Below are 26,338 nucleotides of genomic sequence, written 5' to 3'. Positions count from 1 at the left end.
CTGCAGTTAGCGATGTTTTCAAAATGGCTGAAAACATGGAACAGCAATGTTGAATGCTACTTATTAGTAGAAAGGAAAGCACATGATGCATTTGTTTGCTATAAACAAATTTATGATGAAAAGAAGAAGCAAAGCACACTGGACATTTTCATCAAAAAAACAAAGGTTACACCAAAAGAATCTAATCCTAGTCCTTCACATAGGTAAGGTAATGAAAATGTGATTATGGAGGAAGATTTGGGTGATCATTCTTCTGTTTTATAGTGAGTAACAATACAGTTGTATAAGGTTTAAAATTAAAATGACAGTATATATTATGGTTAAGTCCCTAACCCCTATAACTCTGTTGATTTAATGTATCGACATATGCCCGACTGACTTACGTCCTACCGGATGGAATGGAACCCTGACATAAGTAGAGGGATGACTGTGTCTAGATGGATATATATCCATACCGATTCAAAGCACATGACTATACCTTCTCCATAACAGACTGTTCAACTTTCATCTCTGTTTGAATATATGCATTCCTCACAACCATAGGTCACTATACTCTCTAATCATATGATACAGCATCTTCTTAGTTTTCCTTGAGACCTTATGACTCCATAGAACAATATCTGTGGTTCTAATAGCTGCTTATGCTTATCTTATCTGAAATGCTATGTACATTTCACAGCCTGGCTGGACTTATTCATGATGGAGCCAAGATACCTGAAGGCAGCCACTGTTATACTGCTCATATTATATGCTCTAAACCCTCAACAGCTAGAACTTCTGGACATCAAACATTATCAGAATGGACTATACAACATATTTTTGATTCCTACAAGATGAGCTCAAACAACAATGAAACAATACTAAGGGAACCCATATATTTCTGGCATCTTGGAACCAAGAATCCTTAAAAAAGTATAATCTAGTGGCTACATTTATTCCCTTCAACAAACATCATCATGGTACTCATCTTCTAAAGATAAACTATCTCCTCTGGCCCCTCCTGGCAACTATCAAGTTCGGTGTAACTGTCACCTTTCTTACTTTGGACAAGCTGGATGCTCAGTGGAGAAAAGAATGCAAAAACCTCATCCTACATCGTCAAAAATCTGAGAAATCAGGTGCTGAATTGATACCAACCACACTATCCTATGATCTGAAATACGATTACTCTATCATTATTGCCATACGTTTTAACATTTGTTTAAAGAAAGCACCGAATGCTTACTCCACCATCTGAAATCGAATAAGAATGACTGCCTATAGAAGGTATGGGAGAAAAGATTCTCCCATTTTAATCACACATCATTAATGATTTTTTTTTTTAAATGATAATACAATGTTTATTCTGTTATCTATCTGCACTGTTTTATGTATAACATCATGAGGCACTTACTATTATAAATAATTAATCTGGTTCATGTTCTACATTGTATTCAAACTTCCTGATGCCACTGATGATGACTTGTAATTTTCAGGTTGAAATATTTCGTGATTAAATATATTATTCAATCTTTTAATTGAGTAATCATAATCAAGATCTGTTGCACTGTCACCTCCAACTACTAGGCACTTATTTTTTAACAGATTAACTTTCAGGCCCCAATGTTTATACATATCCAACAGTTTTCTTATCAGGTTTTCCACATCCTCGTTGTCCTATGCAAGGATCACCTGATCATCAGCAAAAAGAACAGAATATAGAACTTGTTCTCTTGTGGGTATATCCATTTCGTGACAGTGCTTATTCCAATCCTCCAAGGCCACAACCAGGTAGATCATAAACAATGTTGTGACATACAACATCCCTGCTTAAGCTCCTTGCTAGTAATAAATTCCTCTAAAAGTTTCACCAAGTTTTACCTCTATTCTTACTCTCTTTGATACCTGCACATTATCCTTCTTGGAACAGTATCATAAGCTTTTCCGGATCTACAAAAATCAAACAGAATTCTTTATGATTACAAATATTTTTGGGATATTTGTCATAAGGAATTATTAATGCAAGATCTTCCTACTGTAAAACTCATGATTCAACTAATTATACTGCTAACCAAACACATGACACCTATTCCCTATAATGTTTAGGGTCTTTCGTATTGCTATTCTTATGGATGATGATATATATAAGACAAGTTCCTCTCATAAGGTGGATACCCTCACTTGTAGCCATTTTGTTGAAATATTATTGTTAGGATCTGTAATACTTTACTATCACCATACTTGAAAATCTCTATTAACACTCTACCAAGACAAGCCACCTTTCCAATAGCCTGTATCACCTCCTCTAGCATCATTTCAAATGACCTTTCTCCTAACAATAGCGTCTCATCTCCTTGATATTCTACCCTATCCTCATATAATAAATCTTCATAATGTCTCTTAAAACCTTGAAGGAAAATAATATCAAGTCCTGCTTGCTTGTACCTGTTGCACAAATTGCCAGGCCTTAGCAGATTAACTATATCCCACTGGGTGTTCAATTTCACTGCACTTTCTTTCCTACAATTCATCTTTAGCCTTAATCATCATTGTTTTAGATGTTCATCTCTTAATACTGTTGTATTCTTCTCTGTTCAGAAAAGTTTTATTCTTAACCATCTCTTATATGCTCTCTTCATTTCATCTATCTTCTCCTTCACTAGCTGACTCATTCATTCTATATTTCTTCACCTCTTACATTCTCTCCCAAGGGCCTCTACAGCAACTTCATATATACATTTCTTTAAATGGTCATACAACTTTAGATGCAGATCACTCTCTGGTTAAATCAAATTTCTGCACATCTATATAAATCCTGCATACTATCATTTTGTAATGGTTCCATTTTGTATCTGGGGATCACATTAACTGCACCAGTGGCATCGCATGTCCATTTAGGTTAGGTGTGCTGTCGTGTGCCTTATGCAACCTGCACTACAAAATTCACATCAATTTGACTGTAGTTAGTCAGTCTTGGGCATGGACAGCAGAGTTTTCCTTCCCATTTTATCTGGGGTTTATCCTCCTGCAAACAGGCAAACTTACCCCCGCGAACACATACAGATTAGTCAGGAATACTTAAGACCCAGCTATAGGTCTGATTCATCACTATGACAGTCCCAAGCCTGGATAAAATTAGGGGAAATTGAGATGGTGCCGTACTTCCCTCACTGCCGTTCAGGGCAGCTTGTCTATTCCCACATTTTGTCCATTACTTTTCTCGTCCAGTAGGACATTTCGTCCAATCCTATTTCATCCAATCTTATTCATCCACTGCTAATTGTCCAATTGAAAATAATTGGATGAAATGCCCTGAAAACACCTGTGTTTGAGGTTATTCGTCCAATCCTATTTCAATTTGAAAATAATTGGACGAAATGCCCTGAAAGCGCCTGGGTTTGAGGTTATTCATCCAATCCTATTTCAATCTAAAATAATTGGACGAAATACTCTGAAATCTCTGGGTTTGAGATTAGTCCAAGGGGTTTCAGGGCAGTTTGTCCAATTATTTTCGCCCAATCAAAATCTCATCCAGTAAGACATTTCATCCAATCTTATTCGTCCTGTAGAACATTTCGTCCAATTGAAAATAATTGGAAGAAATGCCCTGAAAGCACCTGGGTTTGAGGTTATTTGTCCAATCCTATTACTTTCCTCGTCCAGTAAGTTAGTCAGTTGACACATTGGTTGGTCAGGTTAGTCAGGTCAGTTGGGTTGGGTTAGTCAGTTGACACATTGGTTGGTCAGGCTAGTTAGGTTAGGTTAGATTAGTCAGTTGACACATTGGTTGGTCAGGGTTAGTTGGGTTGGGTTGGGTTAGGTTAGGTTAGTCAGTTGACACATTGGTTAGTCAGGTTAGTCAGTTGACACAGGCAACAATAATAGTCAGTTGACATCGATGGGACAAATTGAGATTGGACGAAATGTCCGACCAGACGAGTTGAGATTGGATGAAATGTCTGACTGGACGAGTCTAGTCATCATCATCAAATTCCTGCCATGTACCCTCAAGTTGAGTTGAGATCGGACGAAATATCCTACTGGATGAGTGTTCCATTGGACAAACTTACAAAAGGATAAAAAATCTTGGACTGCCTTCAAACCTGGAGATAGTATGCATTGGCAAATAGACTCAATGAGTGTAGGACAGGTAATTACAGTAAAATCTTTCATAACCGGCACCCAATTAATCGGCAATACCAAAACAACAGCACTTTAGAAGATCTGCATTCTGGCAATACTGTTGTATGTACAGCTGAGTCACGTGCCCCACGCGACTCCGAAACATATGCTTCACACAATATTCCCAGCAGCTAAGAGGGATCACGTGGGTTTTGCATATTGCACAGCCAGAAGTCATGACGACAAACTGTTCGTATATGTATGCTCCTAGCCCATGTGGTATCACTATGGCTATTCCTGCGAAATGTAAAAGAAATGTTCTCACTCTCAAGTTTAAACTCGAATTGCTGGAGAAAATGGAGAGAGGTATCAGCAGAATGAAATTAATGGAGGAATATAAAGTTGGAAGTTCAACTTTGTACAATATAAAGAAACAAGATGGTCAACTCCAGAGCTTCATGATGCAAATACAATCTACAAAAGCCAGAGAAAATCGGAAACTATACAACAATCCTGGTGTGAAGAATTAGATCGTGTGTTATACGAGTGGTTTGCCATGAAAAGATCAGAGGGAGCTTGCATTTCTGGACTGATGCTGCAAGAAAAAGTAAAGGAGTTGCACAGGAAAATAAAGATGCAAGGCGAGTGTGGATTTTCTGTTGGGTTGCTTAACCGAAAAACATGATCAACGAACTTCGCATACTGCAATTTCTACAGATGGCATCCCAAAACATGAACAGATAAGTTCTCTAAATGTATATTCAATTATCCGGCAAAATCTTGTGTTCGGAATCAGTGAAGTCCCGTTGTTGATGGTTAAGAGAGAGATTCTACTGTATAATGGTGGATTTCAACTATGGTAACACTGATTGGAAGAAGGAGGAAACATGGAAGGAAGGAAATGGATTTTATGCAGTTACTAAGGGATAATGGCTTGAGACAGCATGTAATAGAATATACTAGGGGTTTGAGAGTGCTCGATCTTGTAACTGCATCTGAGAATTTGTCTATAACGAATATGACCACGTTGCCACAAACTGGTGAGAGTTATCAATATGGTCTTGATCTGGGAGGTGGTTAAATGTGTGGAATTTTCAGTTAAGACAAGGTATATGTGGAATTACCAGGCTGGTAAGTATGACAAGCTTAAAAGATTGCTTGGATCAGTGGCATGGCATTTAAAATTGCAAGGGCTGGATGTCGATAATGCATGGAAAGTGGTAAAGGAGCGTTTGAGGGAGGTAATGGCTGACTGCATACCTTGAGTCAGGAGAGTAAATCAAGTGGGAGTTACATGGATGAATAGCACCATTAAGCTGGAGCTGCAAAAAAAAAGAAACAATTGTAAAAGGAATTTGAAAAAAAGGTGACCCGCAGGCACGCTAACAGTAGAAGGCACACGCCAGAAGGGTAACTAGAGTGGTAAGAAAAGCAAAAGCAGATTATGAAAGGAAGTTAGCAATGCAGGCTAAAGAGAATCCCAAACAGTTCTTTCAATATGCTACAAGTAAAAGTAAAAATGTATATGGCAGAATGATTTTAAGGAATGCCGATAGTAGGAAGGTAACTGAATCGGTCGAAATAGTAGATTAAGTGAACACTTTGCAAGAGTATGTCATCTAGGCAATGATTGCAGGAATGAGGGAACCGATTGCTTATACGGGGAACTGAGGTGAATGAAATGGAGGTGAATAGCATATTACAGAACCTCGATGTGAATACATCTGTGGGATTGGATTGAAGCCTCTGGCTCTTCATATAATTAATAATTTATTAAGACACCTTCTTGGCAATTCCAATCCATGCACTACTTTTACAAACCATTCCTTTATTTCTTCCCAAATTTTTAATTGTTTCTTCCATTTAATTTTTATGAGGATAGTATTCCAGCTTTAGCCCATCTGCTTTTATACACTCCATATATATGCGGATATTTACCAAATATTTCAAAACCCATACCATTCTTTTTTGTTCCTGTTAGGACCATAACATCTATTTTGTTTCCTATTTCCTGAATTACCTCATGATATTTAGTATTTAAATTTCATAAAAAAATCATTGTATGTTTCTTGCAAAATAATCACCAAAAAGATCTACCAGTATTTCCTTTCTTTTTGAGATTAAAAGAAATCCAGACAGGAAGCTGGACTGTCGTGGAACCCCCAAATTGTTGGACTAGTTTCTATTAGGTATGTTGCTGACCAAGGTTGCTGACTAATAATAAGGTATAAAAAAAATTCCATGTTCTGGTGAAAAATAAGAAAAATCAAGACAACCACTCCAACTCAATGACAACATATGTAAAAACACTAATAAAAAAAAAGTAAAATATAAAACAAAAATAATCATTGAACAATAATAATGTGATAATGGAACTTGATGAGTATTGCATGGTTTTAAAGAAATTTTAACTTATAAATATGAAACTCATTCCAATTTAAATTTAATATTAAAATGTTGCATTATATATGAGCCCAATTTACATATCATTCTAGTAAGTAATATAAAAGGTATAAAACAAACAAATAAGCTAAGGCACATGTAAACTCCCTGGCACATTTCCTCAAAATGCATGATGATATATCATCAAGTCTAACAGCCTTATTAACATTTAGTTTATTCAGTTCCACATATACTTTATGCTCACTCACAGTCAATCTCTCCTCCTACCCATCCACTGCTCTCAAACATTCCAATGTGTCACATTCACAAAGGTGAAAGATCTTTATGAATTGCTCATTAAATATCTCAACTATATCCTCTGCAGCAGGTGTTCTTATACCAGTTTCTCCAATCAATGTCAATCATCCTTCTATAATCTTCTCTTTTTTTTTTTTTTTTTGCTGGCTACATATCTAAAGAACTCCCTAGGGTGCTATTTGGCTTCATCAGGACTAATGGTCATTAGGTTATGGTCCTAACTGTTACTTATACTGCACTTTTGCTGTACTTACCAATGTAGCCATCTTGCCTGTTCTTTATACTCCTCATGGAATTGATTATTACCACTCATCTTACGTTACCTCCATGATGTCATCTTTCTCTGTATTGCATGCTTAATCTCTTCATTCATTTCACACCTACCTTATTTAACCACCTGTCTCTTGAAATACATTTAGACTGCTTCTACTGGGTCATTCTTGAATAGCAGCCAAGCAGCACTGATCTCCTTTCCACCCAACTCCTCGTTCCATGCTACACCTGCACGCTGTCTCTCCTGAGCTTCTCATAATCACCAGCTTTGTAGTTCCACATATACTCTTTTTTCACATGTTTGGCAACCACCCAGGTAATCAATTAATGGTCACTCTCACCAACTAGAGGGAGATTTGACACCTCATTTATAATAATATCTTCTGATGAAATTATCAAATCTAAGACTCTTAATCCTCACATGTCCTCTGTCATGCAATGTCTGGTGTAGTTGTCCCTCAAAAAATCAAAAAATTTGTTTTCTTTACTTCCAGTTGCTATCTCATCGACCCAACCTATATGGTCACAATGAAAATCGCCCTTAATGATCATCCTTTTCCTATTGACTTGGCCTACTTATACATTTCATGGTCACTATCCTCCACGTTGCCAGGTCTATATTCCAACTAAGTATTTCATTCTATTCACTTCTATCTTATACCATATTGCCTCAAAACCATTGTCACTATTTCCCCAGGAAAATTAATAATAATATAGGAATACATGAAGAACATAATCTAAACAGGAATGGCAAAAAATTGATTGACTTTGTAGTTTATAATAACCTAAAAATAATGAATTCCTTCTATAAACATAAAGACATACATAAATATACTTGGGCAGCAAGAGGATGGAAATCAATATTAGATTACTTCATATTAAATGAAAAGACATCAACATTTTCACTAGATGTTAGAGTTCACAGAGGATATGAAATAAGCAGTGACCACTTCCTTGTTAAAATAAAATTAAGATTACCACCTAAATGGCTACAAGTAACAAGAACAGAAAGAAAATTTGAAACATTTGTTTATAAAACTAGACTATTGAATGACACAAATGTACAATGGCTATATGAACAAAGAATTAACCAATATCTAGATAAAATAAAACAAAATGAAGAACTAGAAATAGAATGGCTTAATATAAAAACGACAGTAAATGCAGCAGCAAATGAAAGCTTAGGAAAGACCAAAAAATTCAATAAAAGGAAAAAACTGAAGATCTGGGATGATACAATCAAAAAAATAATCAAAAAGAAAAAAGAAGCCTATCACAAATGGTTAAGCAGTAAAAGATTAGAAGATGAAATAGAATATAAAAGAATAAGAGCAATTACTCTTATTCTTTTATATTCAATTTTCATTTTCAATTGTCAATTTATATTCAATTTTTGACAATTTATATTCAATTGTCAAAAAGACATAGAGAATCATGGAACAAATTTTTTCTAATTTAGAACATGATTTATATAAAATAAGACCCAATGTATATAAGATTTCGAAACACTTCAATGCAGATACCAAAGAAAACATAAAATTAAACACCGAATTGAAATTAGAAGAATTTCTAAATTACTACACAGAATTGTGGACAGATAAATATTTTAAAAAAGACAAGTGGCAAACAATTAACGAAAATGAAAAGGAAATAACTAAAGAAGAATTAGCAATCAGCCTGAAAGAAACAAGAAACGAAAAATCACCTGGAGAAGATAAGCTAGGTTCAGAACTATATAAATATGCAGGAACAAGATTCCCCCCCAATAGAATGGAAAAAAGCAATTGTGATTCCTATCTTTAAAAAAGGTAATAGAGATGACCCTAAAAACTATAGAGGTATCAGTATACTAAATTCCTGTTACAAAATATATAACAGAATTTTAAATAGCAAACTAATGAAATATTCCGAAAACTTTATTTTAGAAATACAGCATGGATTTAGAAAAGAACGATCATGTATAAATCCGGCCTTTTGCCTAAAATTAATAATAGAGAAAAGAAGAGAATACAATTTATTGACTTTGAAAAAGCATTTGACAAAGTTAAAAGAAACATATTATTTAACATATTAAAAGAAAGACGAATACCAAATAATATCCTAAAAGCTATCACAAGTATATATGAAAATAATCAAATACAAATAAGATTAAATCACGAGCTATCATATATGAGAGAGATAAACCAAGGGGTCTGACAACCAATGTTTATCACTCGCCACCAATCAACAAAGATCCAACAGACATCCAATCAGCCAATCCTAATACCTATGTGTGAAGTAACTTCACAACTAATCTATTTTTAAACAGAGGCTGTTAATTTCACTTCAGTTACTTTAGTATGCTATAATGCAAAAACATTATTGGAGAGATCATCACTCAAACAGGTGGTGATTTAGGTCTCATCAGTAGGAGCCAGACCCAAGATCAGATTAAATTATTGCATAACTCGTATATTTATGGTGCATTATCATATTAGTAACATACTCTGGATCAGCTATTAGTAGAAAGTTTTTTTTTTGTTTGAATAAGAACATTATACTAGACAAGAAATTATATTCTTGTTTTAATCCTATAAAATCAAAATTACTGTTCTACAAGTAAAAGGCATTCCTGAAAAATAAAGATTACTGAAAAGACAATGCATTTATATATTGTGTAAAGCTCTTATTATCTCTCAATCACTATCAAAAATAAACAATTTTGTTGAAACCTTATTCTTAACCATAATTCTAAACAATTCTAATAAAAACGAAACTGTTCATAGAATTACATCATAATTTTATTGTTCAAGATGTTTGTCATCACTATTCTAAATGGATACAATTTCAACTGCTTATCAAAAGGTGAAGTACTACCATGATACGATGTTATTAGTATAAATTAAGAGTTTGAAATGATATACTTGCCTTGTGTATAGAGGCACCTAAACCAGCCAAAGCAGAAAGAATATCTATATCAACTTTGCGGCTGTATGTCTGCCCACATACAATGTAGGATCTGTATAAACATTTTAAAAAAATAATAAAGTGACCAGTTATTGTTTAATATGTTGTTTTAAATACTGTAACAATTTTCAGTCATCTTTGCCTCATTAACCTAGTCATCACAATCTTTTTCAAATAAAATCTTTATAAGAATACAGGTATCCCTCAATTAACGAGGTTAATAATCCCTCGATGTTACTGCGTATATCAAAATCACGTTAATCAAATCTAATAATCAATGATAAAAATTACAATTCGTCCATGATCGATTACTGTATTAATAATTTGTTTTATGTGGTACTCTTTCAGGAAAGATAAAAAATAAATGCAAAGTAAATGTTTAATAAATGCTTGTACCTACATTATTTACTGCAATTTTTTTATCAAAAGAAGTTATCAAGAGTCGTTTGAGCAGTTTTAGTTTTTTTTCTTATCGGTATAAATTCTATGATAACAAGCAAAATGACTCTCCATACTTCATCAAACAAGCAATAAAACATAAAGAAAAAAACACTGCAAATATAATACATGATGGTACAAATTAAGTGGATATTAAATCCAACATTATTTCAAAGCCGAATAGAGAAACTACTAGAATTTCGTGCCAAATATACACAAACTAAAAGTTTTGGCAGATGCAAGAATAAATAACCTTATGGGCAACTTGTAGTAAAGGTGGAGTAAACTCCAGATCACTTTCCTTAGTATTTTCCATAAATGTAAAGCGCATCTCCTAGAGAACATGTATGATAAATAAGTCTTTGGCTCTCTATTGTAATACATGATGGTTTATTTATTTTCAGTTACAATCTAAATAAAGAAACAATAATAATAAAAAAAAACAACTAAACCATACTATACTGACATTGGAGGTCACAGTATCTCTCAGATGCAGTTTACTGTCAAATATCACAAACCTTTACATAACATGTGTTAAACCAAACTGACAGCAAAAAACAGTGCGAAATATCACTCGTAACATGTGAATGCATGGCTACTCATGACCTCTAAGCTATACAATGAATTGTGTAAGAATATTTATATTAAACATTTTGCTTGTATCTGTCAGATCAGCTGCGAGCTCCTCAGGGTTAAAGGCACGTTAATCAAAACTCTTGTCGCGTATATCAAGGGATTGCCGCAATTAATTTTGCCACAATAATCAAATCCGCGTTAAGCAAAACCGCACCAAGCAAGGGATACCTGTATTATGAAATAAAGAACTAAACAAAGACAAAATGAGATCAATATTAGCATGTAGGAGTGTTTCAAGAAAAAACAATTTTAGTATTTTCATTCATGTTTTATTCATTCTTATAACTCTCAGTTTAACATTACAGAAAGTAACTAATAGCACAAAAGGAATATAATATGCAAGTCAGAGGCAAAATAGTTACATTAAGGAAAGAGAATAAGAAAACTTAACAGCAAAAAAGGACACAATAATTTATGTGTTATGTTATTCTGCTGATGCAATACAAAGACTTTTACAAGGCTATTTCACATGGAAGAAACTAATTATACTTCAAGCATAAAGAACAAAGGCGATGCAGTAATTCCATACATATAGCACAATGGCACTATATACAAATTATAAGTGATAAGAGGATAGATGTTTCTCCTTGGAATAACTGCAAGCTACAATCCTTGTGGACTACACAGAATATCTGATCTAAACTAAAGATTGGGGTATTATCATAAGTAAAAAGTGGTAAACAGGGATCCGTTTTTTGAAGCCATGATTTTGAGAGTATAAAGCCGGTCGAATATAAAGGAAAAATGATTGGACCATGACATTTTTTCAAAATTTCGATATGAAAAAAAAAAAATTAAGTCTTGGTAATTACACATTGATGATCTTACAAAAGTTACAGAAAAGATGCGCCTATAGCAATTGGGTACAAACATTTTTTTTTTTTTTTTTGGTTTGAAATTATAGAAAAATATACCTGTGATAATCAATCTGTATATCAAAAAAAAAAAGCTTAAAGAAAACATTTAGTTTATGAAAATTAGAATATGTTTATTTTTGCAGGAGTAGACTTATCCTAATGTTTATATATTTATTTTTTCTGCTTGACTATTACTTCATGTAATACACAGTAAAGCAGTATTATAGGTATTTGAGATACAAATTTTCAATGTAAAAAGAGAAAAATGTTATTGCCATTAAAGGAACCAATGTTCTTCTTGAATTATTAAGTATTAATAAGTCAAAAAAAAAAAAAAGAATTTAACACAATCACATTAATTCAATGGTGCATTTGAAGAAATATACCAATGAATTAAGAACCCAGTCATTTAACAAAAGCCTGTAACCTGCTTTAGGAGGTATCTACTCCCTTCCCCCCATCCCAAACTCCAATCAGAAGATATACTAAATTTCTGCATTACCAGAAATTCTAAGATGGTAGGTGACTTTTACTGCTTTGTTTACAGGAGGCTTCAAGTGGCCAAAAACTGTTTGCAACCTACAATAGCAAATTTCTGGCTTATTTCCAATTGTGGCACACACTATGCATGTTGTTTTTGAATTATATATGTCAACACAGAGGAACCCAATATTTGTTAATTTTTGAAGGTAGAGCTATAAAAGGGTTAATCCACAGACTGGTTGCCATACCAAATCAATCCTAATGACAATATCTCAGGAGACTTGCAAATAAGTTAGTCTTGCTGCCACCGTTGTCTATTATTGCCACTATTTGGGATTTGTGGAGTGAGACTCGGTAGTAGTATATGAAAGAAAGCAATTTACAAAGAAGTTGAATCAAATTCTCCACATACATGGTTTAGAAAAGAATACATTATTGAATATTCCATGACTCTCCTGCTTTTGACTCAAGCGACAACATGCAAAGTCAAAGAAAGAAAAAAAAAGATCATACCAATTTCCCAGAACCTTCAGATTCACTTCCCAAATATCTGTTATCTTAGTGCCAACCTTAATGATTATCATTTCTACAATCTGCTCAATTATGCTAATTTTTCTTAACATTAGTATCAAGATTAATCAGGATTTTCCTGATGTCCTTCAGGTGAAAGATCATAAGAGGCATACAATGGGCAGTTTGTGTAGTGCAGGAGATTTGCAATGGTCACCTATACAACTGGTGGAGGAAAATATCAGGAGGATGCCAGGAGGTCTGCCTTATGCTTGGATAGTTGGCAAAAATCAACTATCAAACAATCATCCCATTACTCTCAACTCAGTATTCTCAAAAGTGATGATGGAGAATGTCATCAACAACCAGCTTCTTCACTACCTGCAGGCCCATCGACTAATTAGAGATCACCAATATAGATTCCACCATTCTACAACAGAACTCCTTACTAACCTTTGGACACAAGCCATAGAAAGATTTGGAGAGACCCAAGTGATTGCTCTTGATATTTCAAAGGAATTGACCAGGCTTCGAAAGGTCTAAACATTCACTTCTGCTCAACTCCTAATGCTTGATATATCTCAGATACAAACAACCTTGCTCTAATATTTCAGGTGGTGCAACAAAAATCTCCTTAAAAATTCTTGATGATATATAGACGAAGGCAATCCACTTAATAGATGACCTCTCTCTCTCCTCACTGACTCCCTTCAGTCACTTTACCATAAGTGTTCTGTTTCTTCACTATGCTTTTTCTATAGGTACTTTTATGTGTACTGCTCTGCTGAAGTGGTCACTAAAATCCTCCACTTCCTTCTAATTATGTAAGAATTAGAGCAGCCACTGGTCAACAACCATACACTGGCTTCAGAAATGTTGAGAAGGAGTGTGAACAGTTAAATATTTAAAATATCATAGTTTGTCAGGTATAGCTATATTTATTTTTGACAGCTCTGCATGAGTAGCACTAATTTGTTCATGTATTAGGGGTAGACTTATTGGGCCTTGGCTGAATGAAGTGCTGTTTTCATTTTGACACAATTAAGGATGATATTAATGTCTAGACATCTTTTTAATAAAGCTAGCTTGTATAGCTGTTGTGTCGATTTCAACTTTTACTCACTGAATTGCTGAGGTATGTGTATGATATCATCTCCATAAAGTATCACTCAGACATGTAGAAACATAAGTGTTAGAAGTTCATTTGGATTTTTTATCATATAATTCACAAGACAAGAAAATAATAAGACAAGAAATCTGATATATTTATTTACTTAGTTGATGTTATTTCACTCATTTTAAACTTGGCATCTTCACAGCACAAGTAGTTTGTCACAAACTCTTAGAGAACCAACCAACTACTCAAAAAAGCCACATGCACCACTGGTTTGTTTCGTTGTGCAATGTAGGTGTAAATGTGTTTGCTATTTGATAACATGGTCCACATAGAATAGATACATTTTTAGTGCAATTAAAATTACTGCAATATTAAAATAGAACAAAAATCTTGCAAGACCAACAGAGCAGCAACAACAAAATGTGAACAATCATGTTTAATGCAATGAACAGAAGCATGCCATTTTAGAAGCTAACAAGGACATCAAGAATGAATTAAACTACGGAAATATCTAGACTAAAACAAATTATCAGACAGATGACAAGGAAATTGTAAAAAAGTCAAAAAGAAATTAAACACATCAGAAAGACATGAAAGGCAAGCAGCAAAAAGAGAAACAAAAAAAAAGTGAATCTGGTAAGATGTTAAATAATGATAATCAGATAAGTAAAGTTGATTATAGGAAAAAAAGATATTATATGATATGCAAATTCAATTATAAAACATGCAACTGATGACTGTGTTACTACTTCAACAAATTTCAACATATGTAATTGAAAAGCAGAAAAGAAAAAGTGATGATAATCTGATGGGAACAAATGATGTAAGTAGTAATAAATACAGTACAAGAGTAGATATAAAAGGATTGCTGGAAGAAGTGAGGGTGAAGAGCGAGAAAGTGAAAAACAGTATATTACCTAGATATGATAGCACAGAATTAAGAAGCAGCACTATGATGACAAATGATTCAATGGGTAGGCTATGTAAAAAGAATGGTTGCAAGTTTTCGGATTGGATATGCAGAGTGAGTTTTAAGAAAGCATGCATTTATATAAGAGAGATGGACTGCATATGAATGCGTCTGATATTAGAAGTCTAGAGAAATTAGTTATTACTATGAGATTTAATACAAAGAGTCAGGGAAACTAGATTATCATAGGAGGAATGCTGAGAAGTTATACATAAGGTTGACTAAGTTATGTAACTATATTAATGATACAAATATGCTAAATAATGGAGGTTATCAAAAGTAGTCCAAATGGGTCATGCAGACAACAGAGCATGGAAGTAACTTACTATGCGTGTACAAAAATTCCAGGACTATCACGAACAAAAGGTTTAAGTTTGTTGTAGCCTCAGATTATTGACATCAGTGAGACCTGGCTCTCAGAGGCAGATGAACTAACTGGTATTGAGTGTTAAATCTTGAATGAAAGAGAATTTATAATGTATTATCTTTCATTCAGATTTAACAAGTATCTAAATTCTCGATGTAATACTTGTATATTAATAAAAAGAAATTGAATGTAAATGAAATGATAATAACATCCTTGATTTGAAATTTGCTGAATATTGTATTGTCAAATGTCTTATGTAAAAAAAAAAGGGGGGGAAGCAATTTAGGAATGGGTGAAGTATGTGTTAGTATGCGAACATTAGGCTAAAATCCCAGACAAGATAAGATTAAATATCATGACCTGAGGCCATCACATATGCAAAGGTCTACGTTGCATGGGGGGGGGGGGTCTCCCACGAACGAGAACGAGAAGCAGCGGAACAGAGTGCAGAGGAATTGAGGTGCTGTGTGAACGTCATCGAGGAAGTATATAGTTTTTGGTGACACAAAAACAAGGCTTTTGCCTTTTGCGTCGGGTCTGTTCCGGTCGTTTCCAGAGAAAGGAAGTTCCAGTGAGGCCAGGGTGAGATGAATGAGAGCGGCTATGCAGCCAAGTAGAATGCCAACATGCATATAGGTCTCGGCAAAGCAGAAGGTCAGTGTAGGCCAAGAAGAAAATGCAGAACCTCGTGGACCAACATTGGTAGCAGTGCTTCATTAACATCGTAGGAATCATGATCGTATTCACATATCTACTTTCCAGAAGCAAGAACCTAAGGAACATATCAGCCAGGTAACCTCATCGAAAAGGGACCAAAATGAAGAAAACACGAGCTGTATAATTCCAATTGATGATCGCAAGTATTAGCCAGTGAGATCCCAACACCTCGGTAAAGTAACAACTTTTCAATTCTTGTATACAAAGAAAGTTAGATTGTGACGGTAAAAGGGACTAATTAGAATTGTGATTTATGAAGTGTTGTAGGACTTTAGGAGTTGAACCATGAATACGGAATGATTGATCCGAGTCAGAAAACTTGGAAAAGTGCAGTGTGAAAATATTTTAGTTTGTCATTGTCGGGTAGTTCTTGAACCATTAATTGTGTAAAAAATAATCTAGGAGTGTTAAGTAATTAGAAGGATATTCCATTTAATAGTATTAGATAACATTTCACGTTGTAAGGGAACTAGAATGTTCATGTTACGTTGAGTTATCTTATTTTACTTTTCATACAACATTAGTTAAGTTAGTGTCTATAAAAATAATTGTAACTTGCTTTATTAGTAATGAAAAAATTTTTCTTATCAACCGAATAACTTGCTTGATCACTAATCTCAATGCACCACTCATAAAGAGAACCTATGCGTAAAATTATTGGGAATAGTCACGACTGCAGTGCGAAATAAGAATATATTAGATTATTGTGTTTGGAAATAGAGAAGGAAAGGATACAGGATCGTGTGCCATACTAGGTGTTTGCACTTAGATAAAGAAATTTCTCGTACCTATAGAAACTCTCTGGTAGACACAGGAAGTTAAAGAGGCAGTGACGGAAAAGAAGAAAGCATATCAAAACTTCCTTGCAAATAAGTCAGCTTGTGCTCTTGGAGAATACAGAGACAAATGCAAGAATGCTAAACACTGTGTAAAATTAGCTAAACAAAAGTCATGGGAGGAGTTTGGCAAGAATATAGAAAATAAATATCAAGAAGGTGGCAAAATATTCTGGAGGTTGTTGAAGAAGCTTAGGAATGGAGGAAAGAGTGCTGTAAAAGGAGTTAGAGATAATAAAGGTGACATGGAAACGGGAGAAAAAGATATCCTTGAAGTATGGAGTAATTACTTTGAAAAACTGCTAAATGAAACAAGCAGTGATGACAGCACAGTGGTAAAAAAACACTGACCAGGCATGCAGTCAGGAATACATATCCATACTTGAAGTAGAAAAAGCCATCAAAGGCTTGAAATGTGGAAAGGCAGCAGGGGTAGATGATATTCGACCAGAAATGCTGAAGTATGGTGGTATAAGAGTCTTACAGTGGCTGCACTGCATAGTTCAGAAAGCCTGGACAGAGGGACGAATTCCCACTGATTGGAGTAGAGCTTTCATAGTACCCATATATAAAAAGGGAAATAAAACTGAATGTGAGAATTACAGAGGTATTTCCCTACTGAGTGTTCCTGGGAAGATCTATGCAAGTATACTTGAGAAACGGTTGAGAAGAATTGTGGAAGAAAAGCTTGGTGAAGAACAAGCTGGATTCAGGCTGAATAGAGGCTGTCAGGTTCAGATCTTCACTTTACGACAAATAGTCAAGAAAGCATGGGAATATAACAGAGATCTGTATTTAAGTTTTGTCGATTTGGAAAAGGCATATGACAAGGTGCCAAGAGAGAAGCTATTCAATACACTACAGTTATATGGTGTCATTAGCTGTATACACAGTCTTGTATACAGCTAATTTAGTGTTCCGACTAATTTCTTTCTTATTCCATATGAATTTATTCAATTGACTTCCCACGATACCAGCTTTGCTGATTCTGTTGTCTATTTCTATATTTAGTTTACCATCTTCAGTAAAAATTGTGCCTAAGTAGCTGAAATGTTTTATATGTTCCACAGATTCTCCATTCACAACACTGTTGACATTTTCAATGATTCTGCCTATTTTCATTGTCTTTGTCTTTTTATTGCTGACCTTCATACCATATCTATTACAACAGCTATTCAATTTAGTCAGAGAATCTTGCAGACTTGTAGCGGATTTATTTAGAAGTATAACATCATCCGCATAAAGCAAAGAGCTGACATTAACATCTCCAATTTTGATATCAGGTTTAATACCACATTCCTTCATAATGTGATCCATATAGATAATGAATAACAGAGGGGATAATGTACATCCTTGTCTCACACCAGATTTAACATTAAACCATTTTCCTGTACTTCCTTCAATTCTAACTGCTGACTCACAACTCAAATAAAGACTAAGTATTGCTTGATATAATGCCCCATTGACACCATATAACTGCAGCGTATTGAATAGCTTCTCTCTTGGCACCTTGTCATATGCCTTTTCCAAATCGACAAAACTTAAATACAGATCTTTGTTATATTCCCATGCTTTCTCGACTATTTGTCGTAAAGTGAAGATCTGATCCTGACAGCCTCTATTTGGCCTGAATCCAGCTTGTTCTTCACCCAGCTTTTCTTCCACAATTCTTCTCAACCGTTTCTCAAGTATACTTGCATAGATCTTACCAGAAACACTCAGTAGGGAAATACCTCTGTAATTCTCACATTCAGTTTTATTTCCCTTTTTATATATGGGTACTATGAAAGCTCTACTCCAATCAGTGGGAATTCGTCCCTCTGTCCAGGCTTTCTGAACTATGCAGTGCAGCCACTGTAAGACTCTTATACCACCATACTTCAGCATTTCTGGTCGAATATCATCTACTCCTGCTGCCTTTCCACATTTCAAGCCTTTGATGGCTTTTTCTACTTCAAGTATGGATATGTATTCCTGACTGCATGCCTGGTCAGTGTTTTTTTATCACTGTGCTGTCATCACTGCTTGTTTCATTTAGCAGTTTTTCAAAGTAATTACTCCATACTTCAAGGATATCTTTTTCTCCTGTTTTCATTTCACCTTTATCATCTCTAATTCCTTTTACAGCACTCTTTCCTCCATTCCTAAGCTTCTTCAACAACCTCCAGAATATTTTGCCACCTTCTTGATATTTATTTTCTATATTCTTGCCAAAGTCCTCCCATGACTTTTGTTTAGCTAGTTTTACACACAGTTTAGCTTTCTTACATTTGTCTCTGTATTCTGTAAGAGTAAAAGCTGACTTATTTGCCAGGAACTTTTGATATGCTTTCTTCTTTTCCTTCACTGCCTCTTTAACTTCCTGTGTCCAGCAGGGAGTTCTGATTTTTTTATCTTTGCACACAACCTCACCACATGCCTCTCTGGCAGAATCAATCAATGTTTCCTTCAGAGTTTGCCACTGAATCTCCAAGGTTTGATTCCTGTTCTCAAACTCTTTCATTTTCTTTTCAATAATATTTCTGTATTTTAGTCTACAGTTTACATCTGAGAGCTGCTCAACTTTTATTCGCTTTAAAACTTTCTTATATGTTATTCTTTTCAATATGAAATTCAATTTTATCCTGCTCAAGACTGAATAGTGATCACTTCCAATTTCAAATCCTCTGTACACTCTGGTGTCCTGCACCAGGGAGAAAACATCACTATCAACAATAACATAGTCAATGAGACTTTTCTTATTCCTAGCCTCTTCTCTCCATGTGAATTTGTGCACATTTTTATGTTGGAACATGGTGTTAGTAATAACCAGTCCATGTCCTGAGCAGAAATCCAACAGATATTTGCCATTATTATTAGCTTTGCTCTTTTCTCCAAATTTTCCCAAAATATTTTTGTATGTCTCACAATCATTTCCTACTCTACTATTTAGATCCCCCAACAAGGACCAACTTTTCCTTTTTCATTGTGTCAGTTGCCTTTTTCTAAAGCCTCAAAAAATTCCTCCACTTCTACCTTAGTAGAACCTTCTGTGGGATGGGACCATAGGCACAAATAAGTCTCATTGTCCAGTTCCCCATTCTCATATTTGCCCACATTACTCTACTTGAGACTGACTGCCATTCAAGAAGATTAGCCTCGTATTTTGTGTTGAATACTATGGCTACTCCTTCTTTTCCTTGATTGTTATTGCCTGAATATAACATTTTGTATTTATTGCTCAGAAAGATCTCACCAGTTTTGGTCTTTTTTGTTTCAGTCACCCCTATTATGTCGATCTGGTACTTATCTAATTCCTCAGCTAGCTCCATTTCTTTGCCATTCAGGCTTCTTACGTTGATAGTACCGATCTTTAACTCTGGTGATGTTGAGTTGGGGTTTGTTTTCAGATTTTTTCAGATAATAAGACAAAGACAATGAAAACAGGCAGAAGCACTGAACACGTCAACTGAATTGTGAATGGAGAGCCTATAGAACAAGTAAAAGATTTCAGCTATTTGGGCACAATTTTTAGTGAAGATTTTAAATTAAATATGGAAATAAACAACAGAATCAATAAAGCTGGTATGGTGGGAAGTCTGAATAAATTTATATGGAATATGAGAGAAATTAGTCAAAACACTAAATTAGCTGTATACAAGACAGTTCAAACCATATGTAGATATAGGTTTCTGTGGTTAAGCAGTTCTGTGGGTAGTTTTCGGTATTAAGATCTCATATTAATATAAAGAGTTTATTAAAAATAAACAATTGAAGAAACCTGACAAGTTTCATTCGTCTTAAGACTTACATCATAACGGGTAATGGTATATAAAGGTTTAATACAAAAAAAAAAAAAAAAGCTTATTGACAATTAATTACACATTGGATGTTTTTCATAACTTCACAACTGTCAAATAATTGAGAAACTGTAATACAATTGATATATTGATTACTGTAAGTGTATTGTAACATTGCTAGTTGTTGCTATGTTCTGTGGCGCTCGCGTGCTGCATCTAAGGTCCCAGGCAGTTAAATTTTTGATGAAGGCAGACCACACTTGATGTAAAATCAAGCTTTGATTTTTATTGCACTGGGTAAGGATCCAAAGAATTAGTGCAGCTTCTTTAAATTTCCTTGTGAAACAGTTGTTATCAATATATATGACAGGTTTGTCTGCTTCCAAAGAACTTGATGGCCAGTTGTGGCTGTGCGGAATACTAAGCCTGATTTGTGCTCTCTTCTTTTTTCAAAGTCTTTTACATGTTCAGACATGCGGATCTCTCCTGACCTTCCCGTCTGGCCTACATAACAAATGCCACAAGAGCAATGAATCTCATAGATGCTTGTGTTTTTCATGGGGTGATGTGGCGTTTTTGATGTAGGAATTTTGCTATTTTTTGTAAAGGTAGAAAAGCCAATTTTATGTTGTATTTACAAAGTAACACAGCCAATTTGTCCTTGACATTTCTGATGTATGGCAGCATGATTGCATTCATGAAATCTTGTTTAAGTAATGGAGTTGAGGGAGCTGTATTGAGAATTTTTTTGATCGTCTTGGGTTCAAAACCATTAAGTGCAAGGTTCTGTGCCAGGTAGTGTAATTCGTCATTCCATATGCAGAAAACCTACAACAACTGGAAGATTTTTAAATGCTGCTTCACATCACCATCCATTGCAAAAAAATATGCATAATTAAAACTTTGAGGGACAGAGCATATCTAGCACACCAATGAAGACAATTGAAGAATTATACTACCTGGCCTTGCACTTAATGGTTTTGAACCCAAGACAATCAAAAAAATTCTTAATAGCGCCCTCAACTCCCTTACTTAAACAAGATTTCAAGAATGCAATCAAAGTGCTGTACATCAAATATGTCACAAACAAATTGGCTACGTGGCTCTGCTTGTACAACATAAAAGTGGCTTTTCTACCTTTACAAAAAATATCAAGATTCCTACATCCACCAAAACCACCACATCACCCCATGAAAAAATTCCACAAGAGCAATGAATCTATGAGATTCATTGCTCTTGCGGAATTTGTTATGTAGGCCAGACAGGAAGGTCAGGAGAGATTCGCATGTCTGAGCATGTAAAAGACATCAAAAAAAGAAGGGAGCACAAGTCAGGCTTAGCATTCCACGCAACTGGCCATCAAGCCATATATTTACAATATATGACAAACCTGTCATATATTGTAAATAACTGTTTCATAGGAAAATTTAACGAAGCTGCACTAATGCTTCGGATCCCTACACAGCAATAAAAATCAAGGCTTGATTTTACATCAAGTGTGGTCTGCCTTCATCAAAAATTTAACTGCCTCAGATATAACACGCACATGAACCACAGAACGTGGCAACAACTAGCAATGTTACAATATGCATGTAATCAATATATCATTTGTATTCAGGTTTCTCAATTATTTGACAGTTGTGAAGTTCTTGTCGAGTTTTTTAATTGTTTATTTTTAATAAACTCTTTATATTAATATGTGTTCTCAATACTGAAAACTACCTACAGAAGTGTTCAAACCAATTTTAACTTATGGATCTGAGAGAGTTGGTTTAGAAGTAAAACACTTGACCAAAGACTAGAGACTGCACATATGAGAGGCCTGAGAAAGATTGGGGGGGGGGGGGTTGAAAAGATGGCATCATTTTCATATTAAAACCAAGGATATCAGGTAAGAACTTGACATTGTTAGCATCCAGGAATGTCTTAGCAGAGCTAATCTTAGGCGGTATGGTCACTTAAACAGAATGGAAGATGAAAGATTAGCCAAACAAGTGTTCTGTGCTAGGTTGGCAGGAAAAAGACCCAGAGAAAGACCAAGATACAGGTGGATTGATACAGTAAAAAGTGCCTTAGAAAATAGAAATATAAGATCTAATAATGTTGGAGTCTTGACAGGTAGTAGATTGATTTGGAGAAAAATTGTAGATAGGAAGTTAGTAATGATGTAAATTTTTCATGTATTACTATCATATTGTGTACATCCCTTGAGAATACATATCAGGAATTTGATGATGAGATTCTACAGAAAAAAGATTATGTGGGAGATATAATGTGTGCATAAGGATGATGCCAGTTACGAAAATTATAAGCTATAAGCCAGAACTATTATAACTATTTTATTGAGAGCTAAGCATGGGTTTGAAAAAGAAACTGGCTCCGCAAGCTAAAGACTGTGGAAAGAATTCTATTGCTTGCAAGTAAACACACAACATGAATAACTCTACTGAATGCAGATGGTATTCACGTCTCAGATGCAGAAGAGATCATTCAACTAACAAGTGCTCATTTGGCTAAAATAGGTACTCATTAGTTGAAAGAAATTTGAAACCACTATGTAACATAAAGTTCAATGCTCTTGACACTGGATGAATGCTCAGATATACGAGAAGAGGAGGTACGACAGCTGTTGCATGAACTGAATAAGAATTCAGCATGAATGCTAAAGGGCATGCAAACTGAATTGCTGAACAAAGTTGTGTCTTTGACCTGGTTGTATAATTTGAGACAGAACAGAGAAGATCCCATAGGAGTGGAAAGAATGTATGATAATCCTTATTGTTCAAGGGGAGTGTACAGACTAATGTGTCTAACTCAATGTGTCAGTATCTCTGGAGTAAAATCCTGCAAGTAGTGAGGATATTGGAAAAGTTGGTGAGAGCTCATATAAAGAAATGGGTTGGCAATGAGAAGGTAATGTTTGAGCAATTTGCTCACACTTTATAATAGTGTTGACAACAATTCATGATATTCCTTTAATTTCATATTGTTTATATTGATCTCTTGCCTAATAAGGTTGCATTTCAATCCTATCCCTATTTGTTCTTTGAACTTTAGAGACACATAAATGTAGTGTTTTGAACAACTTTTCTCTTGGCACTCTGTTATGCCTTTCTCAGATCTACTTAAATACAGATGACTGTTATATCCCATGTGATTTCTTAGCTATTCTCTTAAACTGAAAAATCTAACAATCCATCCCTTATAGGCTTGAACCAGGATTTCTTCCTTACATATTTTCTGACAGCCTCTTCTCAAGTAGGTACAAATAATTCTCATTGTCCATTCCCCATTTTGACGTTTGCCCAAATCACTGTACTTGGTATTGTCTGCTATTCAAGAAAATTATTTGTTTAGTATTAAATACTTTAAGTACTCCTTTGTCTGCCAGATCATTATTGCTTGAATGCAATGTTCTGTATTTCTTATTTAGAAGAATCTCACTTGTTTTTAACTTCTATTTCAATAACACCTATTATGATAACATTGTACTTTACTAATTCATCTGCCAGTTCCACTTCTTTTCTGTTTATACATGTGTTGACGGTGCTCATCTTAAATACTGTTGATGCTAAATGCGTTTGTTTCAGCAGTGATTTTTCACTGTTGCTCTGATTCCTTAAAAAATAGCCAGTTGAGTCTAATTAACCACATGACACTCCACCAACCAGCAGGATATTTCATCACTGCCTTTTGATTTAAGCCATAAAAAATACAATCTGGTTGGCTAAATCCCAAACTGCCAGCCCATCATCATCATCATCATTTATTCAGAATCATGGTATATATACCTACTAATGGGATGCATCAAGAGAAGATGAGAACTCAAAATTAGATTAGAAGACCTGGTTGGTTATTCCAATTCCTTACATAGCTATGTGGAGGTCTCCTCCCAGTTATTTAGTGATTAAGCATACTTGTATCATGAGTGGGCTAAGGATTTATATATATATATATATATATATATATATATATATTCGTAATTTATTTATTTTTACATAGTCCAGAAACCCTGTTCTAGATACCAAACATCAAACTTTTTCCATGTTGGGTATCTAAAGCTAAATCACGCCTCCAATAATTTATATGAAGAATTTTGAAATATACTACTCTAACATTCTTATTGGTTAAACCAAAATAAAAAATGATGGTACAACATGACAAAATTTCATGCCGGCTGGGGCGTCGCCCGGTTAAACAAGGCCCCCGTTGTTTTCGCCAGGGAACCAGGGCGAACAGCGAAAAGTCAGCTACTGGAACAAATCTGAAAACAAACCCCAACTCAACATCACCAGAGTTAAAGATCGGTACTATCAACGTAAGAAGCCTGAATGGCAAAGAAATGGAGCTAGCTGAGGAATTAGATAAGTACCAGATCGACATAATAGGGGTGACTGAAACAAAAAAGACCAAAACTGGTGAGATCTTTCTGAGCAATAAATACAAAATGTTATATTCAGGCAATGACAATCAAGGAAAAGAAGGAGTAGCCATAGTATTCAACACAAAATACGAGGCTAATCTTCTTGAATAGCAGTCAGTCTCAAGTAGAGTAATGTGGGCAAATATGAGAATGGGGAACTGGACAATGAGACTTATTTGTGCCTATGGTCCCACAGAAGGTTCTACTAAGGTAGAAGTGGAGGAATTTTTTGAGGCTTTAGAAAAAGCAACTGACACAATGAAAAAGGAAAAGTTGGTCCTTGTTGGGGATCTAAATAGTAGAGTAGGAAATGATTGTGAGACATACAAAAATATTTTGGGAAAATTTGGAGAAAAGAGCAAAGCTAATAATAATGGCAAATATCTGTTGGATTTCTGCTCAGGACATGGACTGGTTATTACTAACACCATGTTCCAACATAAAAATGTGCACAAATTCACATGGAGAGAAGAGGCTAGGAATAAGAAAAGTCTCATTGACTATGTTATTGTTGATAGTGATGTTTTCTCCCTGGTGCAGGACACCAGAGTGTACAGAGGATTTGAAATTGGAAGTGATCACTATTTAGTCTTGAGCAGGATAAAATTGAATTTCATATTGAAAAGAATAACATGTAAGAAAGTTTTAAAGCGAATAAAAGTTGAGCAGCTCTCAGATGTGAACTGTAGACCAAAATACAGAAAGATTATTGAAAAGAAAATGAAAGAGTTTGAGAACAGGAATCAAACCTTGGAGATTCAGTGGCAAACTCTGAAGGAAACATTGATTGATTCTGCCAGAGAGGCATGTGGTGAGGTTGTGTGCAAGGATAGAAAAATCAGAACTCCCTGGTGGACACAGGAAGTTAAAGAGGCAGTGAAGGAAAAGAAGAAAGCATATCAAAAGTTCCTGGCAAATAAGTCAGCTTTTACTCTTACAGAATACAGAGACAAATGTAAGAAAGCTAAACAGTGTGTAAAACTAGCTAAACAAAAGTCATGGGAGGACTTTGGCAAGAATATAGAAAATAAATATCAAGAAGGTGGCAAAATATTCTGGAGGTTGTTGAAGAAGCTTAGGAATGGAGGAAAGAGTGCCGTAAAAGGAATTAGAGATGATAAAGGTGAAATGAAAACAGGAGAAAAAGATATCCTTGAAGTATGGAGTAATTACTTTGAAAAACTG

At 34.9% G+C, this 26,338-nt stretch overlaps 1 protein-coding gene across 1 annotated transcript in view; it reads right to left on the bottom strand.

Annotated features, from left to right (window-relative positions):
- Window positions 1-26,338, bottom strand: part of Adsl (adenylosuccinate lyase) — a 219,023-nt gene that overhangs the window by 89,129 nt on the left and 103,556 nt on the right. Inside the window, exon 7 of the mRNA XM_090397737.1 lies at window positions 9,982-10,072. Within this exon, the coding sequence (XP_090253863.1) occupies window positions 9,982-10,072 (91 nt within the window). The remainder of the gene's footprint in view (window positions 1-9,981; window positions 10,073-26,338) is intronic.

This window comes from Typopeltis vanoorti, chromosome 9 (assembly GCF_054136105.1).
Source record: "Typopeltis vanoorti isolate ZY-2024b chromosome 9, IOZ_Tvanoo_1.0, whole genome shotgun sequence".
NCBI classification, from domain to species: Eukaryota; Metazoa; Arthropoda; class Arachnida; order Uropygi; family Thelyphonidae; genus Typopeltis; species Typopeltis vanoorti.
This window is presented reverse-complemented; position numbering and strand designations above follow the sequence as displayed.